The sequence below is a fragment of the Oncorhynchus tshawytscha genome, linkage group LG24, assembly GCF_018296145.1.
Source record: "Oncorhynchus tshawytscha isolate Ot180627B linkage group LG24, Otsh_v2.0, whole genome shotgun sequence".
Taxonomy (NCBI): domain Eukaryota; kingdom Metazoa; phylum Chordata; class Actinopteri; order Salmoniformes; family Salmonidae; genus Oncorhynchus; species Oncorhynchus tshawytscha.
Genome location: NC_056452.1, coordinates 20,150,365 through 20,171,740, shown reverse-complemented (window position 1 = coordinate 20,171,740; position 21,376 = coordinate 20,150,365). Strand labels below are relative to the sequence as shown.

At 43.4% G+C, this 21,376-nt stretch overlaps 2 protein-coding genes and 1 pseudogene across 5 annotated transcripts; 2 read left to right on the top strand and 1 right to left on the bottom strand.

Annotated features, from left to right (window-relative positions):
- Positions 1-278: 278 nt before the first annotated feature.
- Positions 279-1,635, bottom strand: LOC112223232 (D(5)-like dopamine receptor). Its single transcript, XM_024386260.2, has one exon. The coding sequence runs from the start codon at positions 1,618-1,620 to the stop codon at positions 511-513; it is 1,110 nt and encodes a 369-aa protein (XP_024242028.2). The 5' UTR covers positions 1,621-1,635; the 3' UTR covers positions 279-510.
- A 1,265-nt stretch (positions 1,636-2,900) lies between these two features.
- LOC112223465 (TBC1 domain family member 12-like) lies at positions 2,901-21,304 on the top strand. 4 transcript variants are annotated; one of them, XM_024386486.2, is made up of 14 exons: positions 2,901-4,503; positions 6,314-6,437; positions 8,972-9,028; positions 10,697-10,827; positions 11,118-11,200; positions 11,608-11,725; positions 12,413-12,519; positions 14,362-14,436; positions 15,094-15,185; positions 15,319-15,390; positions 15,488-15,616; positions 16,023-16,132; positions 16,329-16,587; positions 19,473-21,304. In XM_024386486.2, the coding sequence occupies exons 1-14, from the start codon at positions 3,302-3,304 to the stop codon at positions 19,542-19,544; spliced, it is 2,631 nt and encodes an 876-aa protein (XP_024242254.2). In that variant the 5' UTR covers positions 2,901-3,301; the 3' UTR covers positions 19,545-21,304. The 4 variants fall into 4 exon arrangements, with proteins under 4 accessions (XP_024242254.2, XP_042161418.1, XP_042161419.1 ...); XM_042305484.1 differs by lacking the exon at positions 19,473-21,304 and adding an exon at positions 18,964-19,022; XM_042305485.1 differs by lacking the exon at positions 8,972-9,028.
- Positions 20,477-21,376, top strand: part of LOC112223233 — a 16,539-nt pseudogene continuing 15,639 nt past the window's right edge.

Sequence of the window (21,376 nt, the reverse complement as noted above, 5' to 3'; positions counted from 1 at the left end):
ACTCAAGCCTAATTGTTTTTCAATCAACATATGTTTTGCAAACCTATGCTCTTTACTCTCTACCTCTTATCTGGGGTGGATATGCTTTCATAGTTAAACCTGCTGCTACATTCCCAAGATAACTACCACAGAATTGCCACTGCAATTAAACAGGCAATTATCTGTAATTATACTTCTTGGTTCCTGTATCTTACCATATCAAAGACTCACTCACCCAGAGATTATGTCTGTTTTATTTCCTTTGAGTGGCATGGTATTTTACATAGACAATATATGGTACCGACATTATTACATTTTGTTATAAATTGTATTTAAAAAAAAAATGCAATTTACTGATCAGTCATTTATTTATTTTTTCATATTCAACTCAATTACCTGAGGTTTGTACCAATGTTTTTATATACACTGCTAGACAGAATATTGTACACTATAACACCATGTGAAGATCAGAAAATAGGTATAATAGTGTACTGTATATCAAACATGAAAAAGACACAAAGTAGACTAGTTTCACATATCCTCAATTTGACCTGGAATCACACAGCACTCACTGGGCCCAGTTGAGGGGAAAGGCATCATGTCTAAGGATATTTCTGCTTCACATTCAAACTGCAGTGTTGCAGGCAGGATAAGGTTTCTTGGGTGACGTGAAACATCCGAGATAATGGAGACTTTGTCAAACGGTACGTCCAAGCCTTCACCGTGTGAGACCACGGGCTGGCGTTGAGCACAGTGCGCAGAGGCTGTGATATTTGTGTCTCTCTGGAGCGTAGTGTCGTGGTGGTAAGACACCAACTCGTTGCTGAAATTGACAGCTTCTACAGTAGAACTGGAGCAGTATCTATTGCAGCCCAGAATGGTGGAGAATGCTTTCCTGAAATCAGCATTAAATGCGTATATGACTGGGTTTAACGATGAGTTGGCCCAGCCAAACCACACAAACATGTTAAACGTGGTGTTACTTACGCACAGGCGATCACCAACATCATTGATGTCACAAAAAGGTACGATGCAGTTGACCACGAAAAAAGGTAACCAGCAAAATACAAAAACTCCCATAATGATAGAAAGTGTCTTTAAAACTTTCGTTTCTTTTTTAAAAGTTCTTTTAAAGGAGTTTGTTTGCTCGGTTGCTTGCTGGTTGTTCTGCGCGTGTTCCACCGCTCTCTCCAGCGATGATATCCTCCGGATCTGGGTTTGCGCAATCCGGTAGATCCGGGTGTAAGTGCCAACCATAATAACGACGGGAATGTAAAAACTGATCAATGAGGAAGATATGGCATATGTGCTATTCAAGCTTGCGTTGCAGTCCTCGATTTCATTCATCTCGTTCCCTGTTGTATTTTCCTCCTCTGCTTTGTGCCAATTGAGCTGAACTGGAATGAAGGAGATGAGAATGGAGAGGGTCCATGCCACTCCGATCATAACGAAGGCAAACCTCTGGGTCATTTTACGCTCATATCGAAAAGGGCTCGAAATTGCCCAGTATCTGTCCATACTTATTATACAAAGATTGAGAATTGACGCGGTGGAGCACATGATGTCAAAAGCTATCCAGGTATCACAGAAGCTGCCGAAGATCCAGCATCCGGCCACCTCAGACATAGCCTTCCACGGCATCACAAGAACGGCCACGAATAGATCTGATACCGCCAACGAGATGACAAAAAAGTTGGTAACTTTAGATCGAAGGTGTCTAAATTTGATCACCGCGGCGCAAACGAGTGTATTCCCAAGAAGCGTTGAGACGATTAGGATGAACAGGACGCAGCCGGTGAGCGCACGGACGCTGCGCCCGGAGCTGTCCGTTTCAGCACCTGCGGTTTGGTTGTCAGATTTCTCCATTGACAACTAATTTATCCGCTTTTCTGCACATATAAAAGTTTGCATCTTCTACACTTGGCGTTCAGCACTACCTATATACATTATTCTTTCCACATCGTTTTGGAGAACCCACTTGCGGATTTGGGAACTCATGCGGTAGCTATTTCATAAATTGCTTAATGTAAATATAGCATATCTACATCATAAACAGTACGTAAACAATAACGTAATCTCCGTTATTTTCTTACTCTGATCCAGTAAAACATTGTCCATGGTCGTGAATTAGTGCACTGCACATAACCCATTGTGCACGATCGCGCCTTTTTTGACAGTGAATGGGTGAATAGTCTCCCTCAGTGGTTGAATAGCGACTCTCGGTGCTTGATGATGGCAATGAATACCCCTCCTCTTAACAATGAGATATGACGAAAACATGTGAATGTTTTCTGATCAGGGGTAATACCATCAATCGTAGAAAATGCAGTTAATGATGCCCCATGATTGCGATATTATCAGAAGTCTGACATCTAGGCAATTTCAGAGAAATTCGGAAATCGGACAAGAAAAACATATATTAAATATATTTATATATTGATTATAGAACATCTAAAGAAAATATATAATCAATCAGTTAGCTATTGAATGAATACGGACATAATTTGCACTTTCAGTAGCCTATGGAATAGCCTGTTATTTAGATGCCTCTAAGCAGCTAAATAAAACGTTATTTAATTGGCGCTGTCTATGGTGCTGAAACTAAACTGGGCACTATAGGTAACCTTTGTAGGCTATGAAGTGAACCAAATTAAACTACTCCATTATGTGATCAACTCTTTCCAGGTCTTAGCCTGCCACCATTGTTGTGAGTCCCTTTACAAGAGACCAACGGGAAACTACATCTTAAAAACCGACAATGAATAAATCCTGAATACCTGCGCATTGTGCTGTTTAAAAAAAGTGTTTCGGATAAGCCAGGCGTGTTATAGCACCGCACGGACACCAGATGTCACCTCATCCCAGATTTTCCGTCTGCGTGCTGGGGGATTTGCGCTCCCGCCTACGTCATTGGAATCTCAAAATGGCTCCTGCTCAAATTCGCCGTCCAAGTGGGGGCGGCTGCCGGTTTTTCTAAACAGAAATTACACACGACCATACGACTGACATTCTCTCTTTTTTCTATCTCTCGAAATAGAAACCGTAATTTGTTAGCGTCATCATCATGTAATTAGGGATACGCTGAGATCATGATAGGCATAGCCTACAGGGAACAACCGGGACCGAGCAATTGTAGCTGATGCAGCCGCCACAGCGTTTTTGTTGTGGAGCGGTGGTGTGGGGAATGTGAATGACATGGAAAAGGCAGAGAATGGCATTTTTCCACCGGCTTTGCCTGTGAACGAAAAGTGGACCAGCAGCACATCTCTCAACCAGCCACTGTCTGACGATACCGCCGACGCCGCAGGTCCACTCTCTAAACATGTCAACAGGGATGAGACGTGTTGGACCGACCGCAGACGCAGCCCGTGAAGCAGGAGAGGATATTTCCCGTTCCACAGTAGCGTGTGTACGTGTCGGGAGTACGATAATGCTCGATTTAGTTACTGACAGCCCATCTGGTGGCACTGTAAGCAATTGTGTCATTCCTGAGCCAGGTAGCGACTCTGCCACAAACGGGTTTACTGGGTCAATAGTGGTTGCCTCCAAGGCAGGGAGCTGCTCTGCTATCACTGCAGTGAATCGAGAGGAAATGGACAGAAGTGGTCTCTGGGGGACCTCACTGACTCAGAAGAACAATGATTGCTCTGCAGAAAGACTAGATGCCTGTGTGACAGCAGCTGAGGCACTGCAGTCATTGGCACACTCCTGGAATGGACAGCTTGAACAGAGGTGCACAGCAGCCTCCCGGACTGGTCCGGCGGGGTTCTCGATTGGAGACACAGTCTGTGTTATACAGAGTCCTCTTCGCAGTGATGCTGTTATTAGACCACATATTAACCGAAGTACGACCCCTGACAAGGAGGAAAAAATGGCAAACGGTGGATTATTGATTGGATACAACAGCGCAAAGTTACACACAGAGACAGCTGGAACTATTCTTTCTGATGGAGCTGCAACCTCTATCTCTAACCCACAATGTGAAAAACTCCCCATGTCTGCAGTGAGTGCAAGGGAGGGCCATCACGAATCCTGCAATATCAGAGAGGAACCTGATGGAGCCGGGGCCCAGCCTAGAAAACAAGTTAACGTGGCAGGAGAGCTATCTGATGGGGCTACTTCCAGTCTCACCTCTCAGGGTTTACCATCAAGCCCAGCACCAAGGAAAGACCCCTGCAGTGTCAAACCAGACACCAAGCAGGGAGTAGAACCATCAACATCTGGTCACCCAGGAGGGGATCCATCCTCCAGACTCCATCCTCAGTCCCACAAGACCACCAGTCTGAACTATGACCCGTCCAGCATTCTCAGCCCAGGGGACGAGGATGAGGATGGGGAGACCTTTGTGGAGCTGGGGGCCCAAGGCTACAGTGACCTCAGGTTCATGGACGTCAGTCTGAGCTCCAGGAACACCTATGAGTCCAGCAGACGTCAGTCCGCCCCAGGACATATAGGACTGAGTGTGGACTCCTCTGAACTGGCCTTACAGTCAAAAAGACCTGGCATCGCTGAGTATTTTGGCAGGTAAATTCGTTTTTTTCTTTGTGGTCTGAGGTTATTTGCAGGTTGCCGAGAGGATTTCTCACAAGGACAAGAACGACACAAACTTTTAAAGTCTGCCTACCTGTCTTCACGTCATATTTGCATTTATACTGTGTATAGCCGCATTATTGCTGCATTATACACCCGTTACAACAGCAGTCACTTCTGTGAACCATGCTCTCCTAACAGAGATGTGTCCTGACATTGTAACAGCACACCAGGACATAATGAACAAAGCCAGAACTAGAACTAGGTCTCAGTCAACATTTAGCGCAGGCAGAGACCCACCTGGTGGAAATGGAGCCAGCTGCAGTGAATACCATTATATTGGTGTTCCCACAAGGACATCCCCTAGGTGCGTACTCTTTACATTAAAGGATTTTGGCAATGAAGCCCTTTATCTACTTCCCAAGTGTCAGATGAACCAGTGGATACCATTTGTATGTCTCTGCGTGCAGTTTGAAAAACCTACAGTAGGTTAGCTCTCCAGGAACAGGGTTGGAGAGCCCTGCTTAAAGGTGTAAACAATTTAGAAACAGTTAATTATTACTTCATAGATCGTTTATAAATATGTAATAAATACTTTTTGGTATATATAATAAAATAATGAACAGTTTATAAACTACGTATAACTCCTTCATGAACACTTTTGAGTTCACCTTAATGTGAAGCGTTAACCCCTAGGTTTATAATCCCACATAGGATCAGGTGACATTCATTCAATTGATGAAATAAGAGTGCCAGCAAATCACTCACTCAGCTGAACGGACCATATCAGTATGACTTATTAGTATGAATTATTGGCACCCTTGAGAAAGATGAGAAAAACATACTGTATATAATAAATAATGAAAATACTGAGCTATATTATCTGCAAAAAAATAACTGCATTCCAGGTGACTACCTCATGAAGCTGGCTGAGAGTGTACAAAGCTGTTATCAAGGCAAAGAGTGGCTACTTTGAATAATCTAAAATATATTGTGATTTGCTTAACACTTTTTTGGTTACTACATGATTCCATATGTGTTATTTCATAGTTTTGATGTCTTCACTATTATTCTACAATGTAGAAAATAGTCAAAATAAAGAAAAACCCTTGAATGAGTAGGTGTGTCAAAACTTTTGACTGGTACTGTATAAATGTATTGCTCAGAGAAAGAGATTTTGTTTAACAAATAATATATATATTTTTTAATAAAAAAGATCGGGGTCAAATTTATTGGCACCCCTGTTTTCTATTCTCTTCAATACCTCCCTTTGCAAGGATAACTTCACTGAGTCTTTTTCTAAAATGTTTTTAGAGGGCAGTCCATAAGTGCAGATGAAGGACCAAAGATCTGAAAAGATTCTGTATGGAGAAATGGTCTTAAGTTCCCTCCCAATGTGTTTCTTCAATCTCATAAAACATTTTAGAAAAATACTCTTATCCTCGCAAGGTGATCTATTGAAAATAGGGGTGGCAATAATATTTGATCCCAATCTTTACATTTTTAAAACTTTGTATTACTTGTTAATCAAAATCCCTTTCCCTGAGCATATACAATATAGCTCAGTATTTCTATTATTTGTTTGATAGTCTTTTTTGCTTCTCTTTATCAAGGGTGCCAATCATTTTGGACCTGACTGTATGTCAGATCAGGGAAATGATTCAGAGACTCAGAGAAACCGTAATTTCCCTGTTTTCTCAGTATGTCTACTCATCAAAACTGTTTCGCTGACCGGAGGAATAAATGAAAGTGTGTCATCATTAATAATTACCAACACATTGTCCTGGTTTTTCTGTCTGTTCAGGGGTTTATTTTCCAAGAAGCATATAGAGCCGAAGAGTCCGTCTCAGAATGTACCTGGGTGGAAGCTGTTTGGAAAGGTTGCTGCCAGAGAGAGCCCTCCCAAGGACTCCAGGACCATACAGCAGGTTGGTACCCTGGTCCTCTATTCTTCTTGTCAGATTAGGAGTGCTGATCTAGGATCTTGTCTTTTAAATCATTATAACTACGATTTCATTGACATGGAGGACCTGGGTCCGTATACATCAAGAATCGCATCGTTGGAGTGCTGATCTAGCTTTTAAACCCACCCCTCAGCTACTTTCAGTCCATTCCACCTATCTACGTAAATTTCCCTGTTATGATTTCCATGTGCCATATATATTTCAACTGCGCTGTGATGTTTCACATAGATTCTGAACCTGTCTTATCGCATAGTATCTACAGATTGTAAGTTCAAGATCAATATTTTACTAAAAGTATTATTATATTGTTGATTGATTGACTGTGGTTTTTCAAATCTCCCAACACTACTATTTGTAGTGTTTATTTTAGATAAATGTTGTGATTTTTCAGCCATTCCTGAACCTGTGACCAGAAACAAGCTACATAGAGGCTATACCAAATAAGTGATCAAATGATTCTTTCTCTCCGTAGTAAAATCTGCAGAGCTGTCCTGGTTTTATGCCCCATATACATAACATTCTGTTTGAATTTTGTATAATCATTTAAATGGAGAAACTCTTACGTTTTTGAATCAAGTGTTGCGTTCTGAGAAGCTTTTTGAATGCTTGCTCTGATGTCACTGTGCTCCTAAGTCTACAGTAGTTATTCACTAACCTATTAACTGACCGTCTAACTTCCTGTACAGTATTGTGTATGGGAGAGAACGCTATCTGACCCTCCCTGGAGTGAAGCCAGCAAGTCTAGTTGAATGCAATGAGCTCAATATTTAGCCCAAATAATGTCCCCTACGTGCTAGTCAGGACTTAATCCCTATTCATCTAGGTTATGTCAGCATTACATACATATAGTAACCTCACTTTGTTAACATACGTTGCTTAAAGCTTGAAAGAAAGTCCAGAACTACCGTTATTTCATTTAAATCAAGTCATTTACACCCCTTCTGTTCAACTCCTTCACCAATGATACATTGCATTTACGGGCCTTTGTTTTATTGTATCACATGAATCATTAGTTTATTTGCAGCCTTGTGCAATATGCCATGCCACTGCATAACAATCACTCCCTAGGCCCTATTCTCACAATAACTCACCTATACCAGTCTGACCAGGTAGCAAACTGATAGCAACTCACAGCTCAAGTCAATTCTTTATATCTATCCTTCTGTGTGTCCTGTAATAGAGCATCTTGTAACGATGACATCACAGCGTATAGATAAGTGTTGCAAAGGCTGTAGTCAGTCTGTACTTGGCCTACTCCTTCCCAACACTTGACAAGAGCGAGTAGGGTGTGGTAGGAGTAGGGTTCAGGTCCTCCATGTTGGAGGCTGGCAGCCCACTACAGCTGTTGAGGGTGTATGCTCCAGCTGGCTCTGTGCCTGGCTGCCTGGCTGGGTAACTAAGGAGCTGGTCTTACTCAAGGTGGATGCCTCTTGCCTGCTGTGTTGAGCCTCAGCTGGGCTTGAATTATGCCCATCTCCTAGCCTCAGCCATGAGGCTTGTCTTCTGCCCTTAGCCCCTAGCTCTGTTCTCCCTCTCTCTCCCTCACTCCCTGTCTCCCGCTCTACCTCCCCCACTCTACCCTGCAGCTACTGATCTGTCTCCACACTTGTCGGAGGCAATAATACATGTTTTCATGCCTGGATGGAAACAGACACTAAAGCCAATTACATTTGTCCCTTCACTGGATTAGTAGTGCATTTAACTCTAGTACTCTACAGCTGCAGACGGGGATGAGAGCATGTATCTGCCTCACTACTGAGATTATGACTAGACAAGAGTGATCTCATCTACAGTGAGCTACGTGGGTTAGAGCAGGGATTAGGGGACTCTTAGGGAAAAGGGTTCCAAAAACTATTTTTGGTTCCACGTAGAATTATTTTGGGTTTCATGTAGAACCCTCTATAGAAAAGGGTTCTACATGGAACCAAAAAGGGTTCTACCTGGAACCAAAAGTGGTTCTTCAATGGGGACAGCCGAAGAACCATTTTAGGTTCTAGATTGCACCTTTATTTCTAAGAGTGTAAATGTTTTTTTATTTTACCTTTATTTAACTAGGCAAGTCAGTTGAGAACAAATTCTTATTTTCAATGACGGCCTAGGAACAGTGGGTTAACTGCCTGTTCAGGGGCAGAATGACAGAGTCCAACGCTCTACTAGTCCAACGCTCTAACCACTAGGCCACCTGCCGCCCCAGGGTTCATCTGTAATGTGTTACACAAATGTGCCGTACAGAAACTCGGATGATGGGAAGTTTATTCATGCAGTTATCCTACGTGCAAAAGGAGGGAGGGACTGAGTTGGATCTCCAACAGAGGCCTTTTTTTAATAAAGTTGACTATCTTCTTAACCCTATCCGAAGGGCAAAGATGCTTATGTGGATTGGAAGTGTACTGAAGTACTTGAAATAATTGTTTAGTTTGAAAGACAGTTTGGAGTTGTTTTTTGGAGGGATTGAGCTATTTAACTCTTGAGTGCAAACTCTGTTTTTCTTTCATCAGGAGAGTGTTCCAGGTGGTCTCACGTCTGTGTCTGCACCCAATCTCTTAAGTGAAGGGGTATGGACTTTCTCAAGTTTCCCTTTCAGTCATCTTCTCACTGTCCTATCTGCATGGGGTTGCCAAGCAACCATTTCCATTGCACATCCAACTCATGCCCATGCCAACCCGTAGCACTTTGACAGGGGAAGGGAAATAAATGCATGTTAGAAAAAATACAAAATAATAATTCATCGCAGGTTCTTCAACAATACCAAGGTCTCTGAGACTCTTGCCATAGCTCCAGCAGCTTAGTCTCTGTGGCTCAACATGTTGGAATCCAAAGTATGACTATGTTTTTGTTCCAGTTGTCCTAACATACAGTACATGCGACCACATGTTTCTCTAGTGCAATAGATCTATTCCATATCGATTGTATTCCTTTTATTCCTTATCTGGGAATGTAAGGGTTTTTGGTGTACGGGTGTATTTGACTTGAGGATTATGAATGCACAGTTGATTATGTGATTGTATTTACACTTTGACATTACAAGTGGTGCCAGAGCTCCATCTGCTTCTCTGCTATACCATTTGTGAATAGAAATGCATGGGTGTTGGTTATACACAGTTCATCTCTGACTTTTCTTTGTACTATGGGACAGCAGCAATACATTTGGAGAAAGAGCTGTGACTATTTCTCAATTTTTACTATGGGGGGGGGGCTGTTCTTCTTCACTGGTGTTGGTAAATCTCACTCTCCTTAGATGGCACTCCCCTCCCCCGTCCCTACCAGCCATTTCCTCTGATAGCACCGATGTAATTTATTTATTTTATGTAACCTTCATTTAACTAGGCAAGTCAGTTAAGAACAAATTCTTATTTACAATGACGGCCTACCCCGGCCAAACCCTCCCCTAACCCGGACGACGCTGGGCCAATTGTGCGCCGCTTTATGTAACTCCCGATCATGGCCGGTTGTGAAACAGCCCGGGATCAAACCCGGGTCTGCAGTGATGCCTCTAGCACTGCGATGCAGGTCCTTAGACCGGTGCGCCACTCAGTCCCCCAAACTATACCAATAAATGCCTGGAAGGAGCCACAGCCACAACACAAGACAATGTAGCCATTGACATCATACAGAAGCAGTTTCATGCATCATGAAAGGCCAAAGGTGAGACTTTTTATTGTGTAGTGGAGGTGAGGGATGTATGGTCACTAAGTCTAAGATACTCAATGTATCAACTCGCACGAAACAAACCCATAGGATATCAGTGGCGTCAATGTAGAGCGACTGAACATAAAGTCATTCCTTCAACAGGCTCTGATGCATTAGGCATGGCTAGGTATTTATTGACCCCTCTAGAAAGGACTCATAAGATCTCTCTCCAGTCATCAACTACCATCATACTCCTCAGTCCCCCCATTTTGTTTTTTCTCTCTCTCTCTCTCTTTCTTTCTCTCTCTCTCTCTCTCTCTCTCTGTCGCTCTCTCTTTCTCTCTCTCTCTCTCCTTCTCTCTCTCTCCTTCTCTCTCACTCTCCTCTCTGTCTCTCTCTCTATCTGCCTGTATGGGCTTTGTGATCTCCATCATCCTGTCAGCTGATCCTGTCGCCCCTCGTGGCTAACCCCACTCTATCTTTCCTTCCTTTCAAATGTAAACCCATAAGTCTAGTTGGACTAGTTGAAATGCATATACTGGGGCTGTGTTTTCCAGTTTCTATGGAGATTTAGGTTTTTGATGTATCTGCAGGAGTACGAGGCCAGGGCGGGCAAGGCTGGATCTGGGGGAACGTCTCCTACTCAGCCTCAACATGGCCGGAGGAAGAACCTGGACTTTGAACCACTGTCCACCACAGCTCTTATCCTAGAGGACAGGCCTTCGTAAGTCCCCACGATCTCTCCTTTTTTCTTTCTCTTTCTTTGTCGGTTCCTCTTTTCGGACCTCCGGCTCTCATTAAGAATAGATACAGTATATGAAATATGAGCATGTCGCCTGAACCATGACAAACACACTGTCTGCAAGGCAAAGTCTCTCTCATTTGTAGGTCTTACTTTCTCTTAAGTCCTCAATGTGTTAAACTAGCCATTTTGTGTCCTCAGTTGCTGTGATATGCACGGATTACGGTGAAACCGGCTGATACTGTGTCCCATCTCCTCTTGTCTCTCTACAGGAACCTTCCTGCAAAGCCTGTGGAGGAGGCCCAGCGTCACCGTCAGGAGTATGACGAGATGGTGGCCGAGGCCAAGAAGAGAGGTACTGGTACTTGTACTGTTACTGGTATTGTTGCTGTTGCTGGTACTGGTACTGCACTGTCTGTCTCCTCAGAGCTGTGTAATTGAGGTCAGCAGCATCTGGCCTGTCGACTGAACAGATCTCCAGATGGCACTACCTCAGTCTGTCTGTTGTAGCTGTTGCAAATACTTTTGTAACTATACATGTACTTTAACAATTGTAAAGCTTTATGCAAATTATTATAAAGCATTTATAAGCATCTGTTAACATTTATAAGCATCTGTTAACATTTATAAGCATCTGTTAACATTTATAAGCATCTGTTAACATTTATAAGCATCTGTTAACATTTATAAGCATTTATAATGGCTTATTCATTGAAGTTATTGTAAAGTGTAACCAAAGGATTTGTGTCCCCATCCCCACAGAGTTAAAGGAGGCCCAGAGGAAGAGGAAAGAGATGAAGGAGAGGTTTAAACAGGAAGACAGCATCGCCAACGCCATGGTGGTCTGGAACCACGACATTCTGCCCAACTGGGACAACATGTGAGCCACTTCCTGCTAAACAACTCTCCACTGGCACGGAGCAGCTATGTACATTATCCAGTCAGTCAGGCAGTCCGTCTACAGTCAGGCAGTCCGTCTTATTTTGCCAGTCAGCCAGACAGCCAGTCAGTCAGTGAACAAGTCAGTCAGTGAGTCAGTCTGTAAATCAGTCAGTCTGTAAATTAGTCAGTCAATGAACCAGTCAGTCGGTGGGTCAGTCAGAGAACCAGTCAGTACATAAATCAGTCAGTGAACCAGTCAGTCAGTGAACCAGTCAGTCAGTGAGTGAGTCAGTCAGTCAGTAAATGAACAAGTCAGTCAGTGAACCAGTCAGTCAGTGATTCTGTCTGTAAATCAGTCAGTCAGTAAATCAGTCATTCAGTGAACCGGTCAGTCAATAAATAAATCAGTCAGTCAGTCAGTCAGTGAGTGAACCAGTCAGTCAATAAATAAATCAGTCAGTCAGTCAGTGAGCCAGTCAGTCAGTGAGCCAGTCAGTCAGTAAATCAGTCAGGCAGTGAACCAGTCAGTGAGTCAATGAGCCAGTCAATGAGCCAATCAGTGAGTCGGGTGAGCCAGTCAGTCATGCAATGAGCCAGTCAGTCAGTGAACCAGTAAGTCAGTGGGCATAGTGAGACGGGTTCAGAGGCTGTAGGCCCATGCCAGTCATTTTGTGTCCCCCTGTAGGCGTAACACTCGGCGGGTGAGAGAGCTCTGGTGGCAGGGCTTGCCCCCCAACGTCAGAGGAAAGGTCTGGAGCCTAGCCATCGGCAACGAGCTCAACATCACCCCAGGTATGTATGGTGTTTCATAACTCATAGAACTCCCATCATAATTGTCTATTCCCATTGGCATACCAAAATATGATTTGCCTTCAGAATAAGATATACAAAGTGAAGGATGTCATGTACATAAACTCAGCAGAAAAAGAAACGTCCTCTCACTGTCAAATGCTTTTATTTTCAGCAAACTTAACATGTTTAAATATTTATATGACCATAAAAAGATTCAACAGCTGAGACATAAACTGAACAAGTTCCACAGACACGTGACTAACAGAAATGGAATAATGTGTCCCTGAACAAAGTGGGGGTCAAAATCAAAAGTAAACAATCAGTATCTGGTGTGGCCACCAGCTGCATTAAGTACTGCAGTGCATCTCCTTCTCACGGACTGCACCAGATTTGCCAGTTCTTGCTGTGAGATGTTAACCCACTCTTCCACCAAGGCACCTGCAAGTTCCTGGACATTTCTGGGGGGAATGGCCCTAGCCCTCACCCTCCGATCCAACAGGTCCCAGACGTGCTCAATGGATTGAGATCCGGGCTCTTTGCTGGCCATGGCAGAACAGTTCCTGTCTTGGAGGAAATCCCGCACAGAACGAGCAGTATGGCTGGTGGCATTGTCATGCTGGAGTGTCATGTCAGGATGAGCTTGCAGCGTAGAAATTGCCTGCAGTGACAACAAGCCCAGCCAGATGATGCTGTGACACACCGCCCCAGACCATGACGGACCCTTAACCTCCAAATCGATCCCCCTCCAGAGTACAGGCCTCAGTGTAACGCTCATTCCTTCGACGATAAACGTGAATCCAACCATCATCCCTGGTGAGACAAAACCGTGACTCGTCAGTGAAGAGCACTTTTTGACAGCCCTGTCTGGTCCAGCGATGGTGGGTTTGTGCCCATAGGCGACGTTGTTACCGGTGGTGTCTGGTGACGACCTGCCTTACAACAGGCCTACAAGCCCTCAATCAAGCCTCTCTCAGCCTATTGCGGACAGTCTGAGCACTGATGGAGGGATTGTGCGTTCCTGGTGTAACTCGGGCAGTTGTTGTTGCCATCCTGTACCTGTCCTGCAGGTGTGATGTTTGGATGTACCAATCCTGTGCAGGTGTTGTTACACGTGGTCTGCCACGCGAGGACGATCAGCTGTCCGTCCTGTCTCCCTGTAGCGCTGTCTTAGGCGTCTCACAGTACGGACATTGCAATTTATTACCCTGGCCACATCTGCAGTCCTCATGCCTTCTTGCAGCACGCCTAAGGCACTTTCACGCAAATGAGCAGAGACCCTGGGCATCTTTCTTTTGGTGTTTTTCAAAGTCAGTAGGAAGGTGTCCTAAGTTTTCATAACTGTGACCTTAATTGCCTACCGTCTGTAAGCTGTTAGTGTCTTAACGACCGTTCCACAGGTGTATGTTCATTAATTGTTTATGGTTCATTGAACAAGCATGGGGAACAGTGTTTAAACCCTTTACAATGAAGATCTGTGAAGTTATTTGGATTTATAAGAATTGTCTTTGAACGGCAGGGTCCTGAGAAAGGGACGTTTCTGTTTTCGCTGAGTTTACATTGAAATGTATTAAAATAGCCAAGGTTATACTTGTAGAAATGTAGTACCATATTGTTTGTTTTCTACCAAAGCAACATGTTCACCTCTTTCAGCTGGAATAGATTTACGAGCCTGTTGTGTATGTAGTGGAAGGAATTTCTGGATGAAAAGGCAGACTGGTTTTACTGCCAGGAAGTGCCTTTGTGGGTTACACAAAAAAGCATAATAGACGTCTCAGCTGGAGGACCCACCGCCTGACTCATTGCGAGGGATCTTCTTTCATTTCCCTCTTTTCTTCTCTACAGAGCTGTATGACATCTTCCTCTCCAGAGCCAAGGAGAGGTGGAGGAGTTTCAGTGAGACGGGTTCAGAGGCTGACGGTACGTCTGAGATGGGGGAGGTCACGTGGCAAGACTGTGAATTAAAGCCAAGCTCCTCGCATGTCAGACTGAACTCCCCAGACCCAAGACTCATCCATTCTCCTCTCTTCCTCTTTGAGGCAAAGCTATTTCCTCTCGTTGCTTCACATCTATCGGCCATATTGGTGTCCCGCATTGCTGCACAAATCCCCCTCGTTCAGCAATCATCTGCAGGCTTGGAGGAGACCGGAGAACTTTCTGCAAAGGGTTTCTGTTGTTTTTACTCCAGTGTTCTGCGAAATGTCTGTTTCTGCCATCATGTCAGACTAACTGGCCATTGGTGTAGTGCTGAGAGCCAACAGTGACACATTCTCTCCTCTAGCTCGTCAGAAAGACTGTGTTGTTGCCAACGAGAGCCTCAGGAGTTAGATCCAACAGGACTTAATGGAGCTGAACAGAAATGTTTGCAGGAGGTCTTCCTCTTGGCATCGTTTTAGGGTTACAAAATATTGGCACGGCATCAGTGTCTCTATGTATCATTGATTACCGAATTACTCTGTCTATCATGCACAGACAACGATACAGAGAGGTCGAACCAGCAGGAGATCAGTTTATTTGAGTAAACTGAAATTATATATTTTTTCCTTTCGTTAGTAATCTGTTTGTGTTTCATACTAGATGGGGCATCGCTGGCAGACAGAGAGTCCAGTCTGGACCTGATCAAGCTGGACATATCCCGCACATTCCCACCTCTTTTTATATTCCAGAAGGTACATCTCTTACCCACTACTCTGTGTGTGTGTGTGTGTGTGTGTGTGTGTGTGTGTGTGTGTGTGTGTGTGTGTGTGTGTGTGTGTGTGTGCTCCATGACATTTCTCATCCTCTGATTGTCTTCCACCACAGGGTGGGCCATATCATGATCTCCTCCACAGCGTGCTGGGGGCCTACACCTGTTACAGACCTGATGTGGGATATGTGAGTAACACTTCAAAACAGCACTCTTAAGTCTTTATTTTATGCCATACTGTACATGCGGTGATTGTGAACTAAAATGGGGGTTCTGTTCTCTCAGGTTCAGGGCATGTCCTTCATAGCTGCAGTGTTAATCCTCAACCTGGAGGAAGCTGACGCCTTCATTGCCTTCGCTAACCTGCTCAACAAGCCCTGCCAGCTGGCCTTCTTCAGAGTGGACCATGATCTAGTGAGTCCTACTTCCACAGTGGCCACCGTAAAAAAAAAAACTGTCCTCTCTAAAACTATTTTAAAGGGATACTTCACCCAAATTACATATTGGTTTCCTTACCCTGTACGCAGTCTATGGACAAGGTATGACAGCAATCCATGCTTTGGTTTAGTTTCCCAGGCATTGTCTCCACATGCTAACGTTTTAGCATTTGTAGCACAAATCCCATTCAAATCATGGGACTGATATTAGCATTTTTCCCACATCATGTTCATATCATCTATAAGTGACTTTGTTGAGCTTCACAATAAATTTGAAATACTTTTGGGCGATTTTGACATGACATGATGCACGATTAGCTCTTTAACAGTACTGAATTAGTGGTCCCTGCATCTGTCTCTGACCTTTTTTTCTTCTCCTCTAGATGCTGAAATACTTTGCTGCGTTCGAGGTGTTCTTTGAAGAGAACCTCCCTAGACTGTTTAACCACTTCCAGATCTCCAACCTCACCCCAGATCTCTATCTCATCGACTGGTGAGTAACTATAGATCTCTATATGAAAGCATGCAGCAGTTCTCTGTTAGTGTGGCCTTCAAAGCTGTTTTCTCACACATTTAACACCAGCCATGCTGTCAGGTCATTATTCACAGTTATCAGAGCACAGCTGCTGTGCCATTCCGCTAACTGCCATTTTTTTGGCCTGTGTGTATCTGTCTGTGTCTGTTTACAGGATCTTCACTCTGTACAGTAAGTCGTTGCCGTTGGACGTGGCATGTAGAGTGTGGGATGTGTTCTGTCGTGACGGCGAGGAGTTTCTGTTCCGGACGGGTCTAGGGATTCTGCGTCTCTACGAGGATGTGCTCCTACAGATGGATTTCATCCATAGCGCCCAGTTTCTGACACGCCTCCCAGAGGATATAGACTCTGATAGGCTGTTCGCCTGCATCGTGGCCATGCCCATGCTCAACGGAAACAAGAAATGGTCCCAGGTCAGTTCCTCTAAACATAAGAAGACAGGGAAGTGAGAAAATGGAGACGTTTGCACCGAGTGACAATACATACAGTGCATTCGGAAAGTTTTCAAACCCCTTGACTTTTCCACATTTTGTTCCGTTACAGCCTTACTCTAAAATTGATTAAATAATCCTCCCCCCCTCATCAATCTACAGAAAATACCTCACAATGACAAAGCAAAAACAGGTTTTTAGAAAAGTTTTGCAAATGTATAAAAAAATATGAAATATCATATTTACATAAGTATTCAGATCCTTTACTCAGTATTTTGTTAAAGCACCTTTGGCAGCGATTACAGCCTCGAGTCTTCTTGGGTATGATGCTATAAGCTTGGCACACCTGTATTTGGGGAGTTTCTCCTATTCTTCTCTGCAGATCCTCCCAAGCTCTGTCAGGTTGGATGGGGAGCGTCGCTGCACAGCTATTTTCAGGTCTCTCCAGAAATGTTCGATTGGGTTCAAGTCCGGGCTCTGGCTGGGCCACACAAGGACAATCAGAGACTTGTCCCAAAGCCACTCCTGCGTTGTCTTGGCTGTGTGCTTAGGGTTGTTGTCCTGTTGGAAGGTGAACCCTGGCCCAAGTCTGAGGTTTTCATCAAGGATGAACTATGTATGTACTCTGTACTATGCTCCGTTCATCTTTCCCTCGATCTTGACTAGTCTCCCAGTCTGTGCCGCTGAAAAACATCCCCACATCATGCTGCCACCACCATGCTTCACCGTAGGGATGGTGCCAGGTTTCGTCCAGCTGTGCCATTTGGCATTCAGGCCAAAGAGTTCGATCTTGGTTTCATCAGACCAGAGAATCTTGTTTCATATTTTCTGAGTCTTTAGGTACCTTTTGCCAAACTCCAAGCGGGCTGCCATGGTCCTTTTACTGAGGAGTGGCTTCCGTCTGGCCACTCTACCATAAAGACCTGATTGGTGGAGTGCTGCAGAGATGGTTGTCCTTCTGTAAGATTCTCCCATCTCCACAAAGGAACTCTGTAGCTCTGTCAGAATGACCATCAAGTTTTTGGTCACCTCCCTGACCAAGGCCCTTCTCCCCCGATTGCTCAGTTTGGCTGGGCAGCCAGCTCTAGGAAGAGTCTTGGTGGTTCCAAACTTCTTCCATTAAAGAATGATGGAGGCCACTGTGTTCTTGGGGACCTTCAATGCTGCATAAATGTTTTAGTACCCTTCCTCAGATCTGTGCCTCGACACAATCCTGTCTCGGAGCTCTACTGACAATTCCTTCGACCTCATGGCTTGGTTTTGCTCTGACATGCACTGTCAACCGTGGGACCTTATATAGACAGGTGTGTGCCTTTCCAAATCATGTCCGATCAATTGAATTTACCACAGGTGGACTCCAATCAGATTGTAGAAACATCTGAAGGATGATCAATGGGAACAGGATGCACCTGAGCTCTATTTCAACTCTCATAACGAAGGGTCTGAATACTTATGTAAATGATGTATTTCTGTTTTTTATTTGTAATACATTTGCAAAACCTTCTCAAAATTGGTTTTCGCTTTGTTATTATGGAGTGGTGTGTGTAGATTGAGTAACATTTTTTATTTAATCAATTTTAGAATAAGATTCTAACGTAACAAAATGTGGAAAAACTGAAGGGGTCAGAATACTTTCTGAATGTATAAGAATATTATGATGTTTTTAAGGTAAAGCCATTTCTAGAGTCTGTTATGTGAACTGGGACATGTTCCCAGAATTCCTCACACATATCCTGTATTTATGTTCAGACCCTGGTCTGCCCCGTCACATGTGATACTGGTGTGGCCAGGAGCGGTTTGGGAGTGATACGGCACTCAGACACTGCAATGTCAAATGATTCAGGTTATAATCAAATCAAACTTTATTTGTCACATGCGCCGAATACAACAAGTGTAGACCTTACCGTGAAACGCTTACTTACAAGCCCTTAACCAACAGATCAGGTCAAGAAGAGTTAAGAACATTTTTACCAAATAAACTGAAGTATTAAAATAATAAAAGTAACACAATAACATAACAATAACGAGGCTATATACAGGGGGTACCAGTACCGAGGCCAGGTTAGTCGAGGTCATTTGTACATGTTGGTAGGGGTGAAGTGACTATGCATAGAAATAAACAGTGAGTAGCAGCAGTGTACAAAACAAATGAAGGGGGGTCAATGTAATTAGTGGCCATTTGATGAATTGTTCAGCAGTCTTATGGCTTGGGGGTAGAAGCTGTTAAGGAGCCTTTTTGTCCTAGACTTGGCACTCCGGTACTGCTTGCCGTGCGGTAACAGAGAAAACAGTCTATGACTTGGGTGATTGGAGTCTGACAATATTTTGGGCTTTCCTCTGACACCGCCTATTATATAGGTCCTGGATGGCAGGATGCCGAGCAGTTTCCATACCAGACGGTGATGCAACCGATCAGGATGCTCTCGAGGGTGCAGCTGTAGAACGTTTTGAGGATCTGGGGACCCATGCCAAATCTTTTCAGTCTCCTGAGGGGGGAAAGGTGTTGTCGTGCCCTCTTCACGACTTTTGGTGTGTTTGGACCATGATAGTTTGTTGATGTGGACACCAAGAAACTTGAAACTCTCGACCCGCTCCACTACAGCCCCATCGAAGTTAATTAATGGTGGCCTGTTCGGCCCACCTTTGTCATAGATTCAAACTTGTTGGGTCCTACAATTCATGTACTACAGCACCTGCAGAGGTGAATGTATGTCAGTTAAAGAAATACATAAGAAATAACCCATATGATAGTCTGCCTTTTTTGTGGAAATGCAGCACCACCTACAGGTATGTATTGTGTGTGCCTAAAAAGAATGATCGGTTGCAGTTTTATATTGAGATTTGATCTCCTTCTCTCTCCTCTCCAGGTGTTTAATGCATTGATAAAGGAGAACAAGGACATGGACAGGAATTGCAGCCAAGTACTGAAGAGTTCATGATTCAGCCGTGGAATATTTTTATGATCACGTTCCTCTCTTTAAATGAGAGCCTTTGACCACATTAGAGTCACAATGGTAAATGGACCTTAAAGAATGACATCATACTTGAAGATGGAGGCCTCAGACACCATTGCCAGTTCGATTGAATTGAGAGTTTTTATGGTAGTATACCATGAATATATGATGATATACTGTAGGTAGATGTGATGAATTGGGTCTGTCTAGTCCCATCAGAAAGGTATGGAGTTTCTTAGATTGAGTGAGGCCCTTTGTTACACCTGTGGATTTTATCTCACTAACATTACAATATATATTTTATGAAAGTGCACCTCCAAGCATAGATATATTTATATGACTTAATTGACCAAGCCAATTTTACAACATAGAAGGACAATTATGAAATAATTAAGTGACAGAGCCCTTCCGTTTCTTAAGTATCTGAAGCTTGACATCGAATAGTTTAACTAAACTACCAGTAATAGGTTTTCATTACAGTGAGCAGTGAGCAATTGTTTCCGAAACAAATAGAGAAAATTTGTGACATGTGGCACTAGCCCAGTATTGGACTAAAGGAGCCTACCGTTACTCCTTAGTCCAAGGACCTTGCATGCTCTGTTTAAAGGGCGAATTGGCTCTGAAAGACAAAACTGCCAAATACTCCCATCTAAACGTGAATCGATTCTCAATTGCGTCACGGTTCTAGAAACATAGATCCCTCTACTTTCATATCACATCTAAATAATTTCACAAATGCAAAATACACACGGGTTTTAACACAGTTGCAGTCGACAGTATTTTTCAGTGACAACACGTTTGTGTCGCCTGTCTTCCGTTTACACACAGGTGTTCCGAGACGGAGATAGCTAATTTGCACAGATAGTCCACTCTGTCTTCCGTCTGTTTTCCGTAAACAATCGCTGTAACATGGAAATATGTCCGTATGGGAACCCTAACCCTTTACATTTGACCTTTTTTGTTTTGTTTTTTTTTTCATTCAAAAGGCACTCGAACATATGAGCTATCTTTGTTGCAGGTGCAACAGTTGAATACGATGCGAAAAAAATAAGAAACCTGCACACTGCTCTTGCTACTATCACTTCTCTTTATTAAGCTAGCTTTATAAAGGCATTGAGGCCGATGCGTAAAGCTAGCTTAATAAAGAGCAGTTATACTAGCAAGAGCAGTGTGCGGGTGTGAAAGGTTATGCTTCCGAAATCGTACGGTAAGCGACGCGTGTTAATGTTCAGAACGAGCATCGCGGCTCGTACACCCCGGTACAGAAGACGCCTTCATCCCAATGACTCTTATGTGTAATGTAATAGAACTGAGAGTTATGATCAAGGGCTGTTGTGCCACGTGAGGTTTCAGTGTTTTGCTGGATGAGTCCACAGTGAACATATTGTTGTGAATAAAACAGCAATGGGACACCTTTTCAAAGTACCTATTCATGAAACATAATTCACTTTTAAAACTTGGTCTTGTTTGTGATGTTGCTCACATCTATTGTTACTTTACATTTGACCAAACACTTATGTTGAGGTCCAAGATTTTTTATTATCGATACTGTAGTTCGTTTCTACAGCACATGTTTCATATCTGATTGTATATTGTTTCTTATGCTCTCTATTGTATAGTTTTCATACTGAGTACTAAAAACAATTGTAAATATATTTTAAATGAATTCAAAAGTACCTCTGTGATACTGTATCAGACCAAAAGTTATGAATTATGTAAATAAATCAAAGATGATTATTCCCAAATGGTCAACAGTTTTTCCTGACTGCCACACACCACACCTAAGCACAACAGTTTTCTCAACCAGTAGGTGGCGG

Coding starts and splice junctions, on each gene's coding strand:
- LOC112223232 (XM_024386260.2), bottom strand. CDS start 1,620: ATGCCGTGGAAGGCTATGTCTGAGGTGGCCGGATGCTGGATCTTCGGC.
- LOC112223465 (XM_024386486.2), top strand. CDS start 3,302: ATGTCAACAGGGATGAGACGTGTTGGACCGACCGCAGACGCAGCCCGT. Junction 14,437..15,093: donor GACGGGTTCAGAGGCTGACG/GTACGTCTGAGA, acceptor GTTTCATACTAG/ATGGGGCATCGCTGGCAGAC. Junction 15,186..15,318: donor CTCTTTTTATATTCCAGAAG/GTACATCTCTTA, acceptor CTTCCACCACAG/GGTGGGCCATATCATGATCT.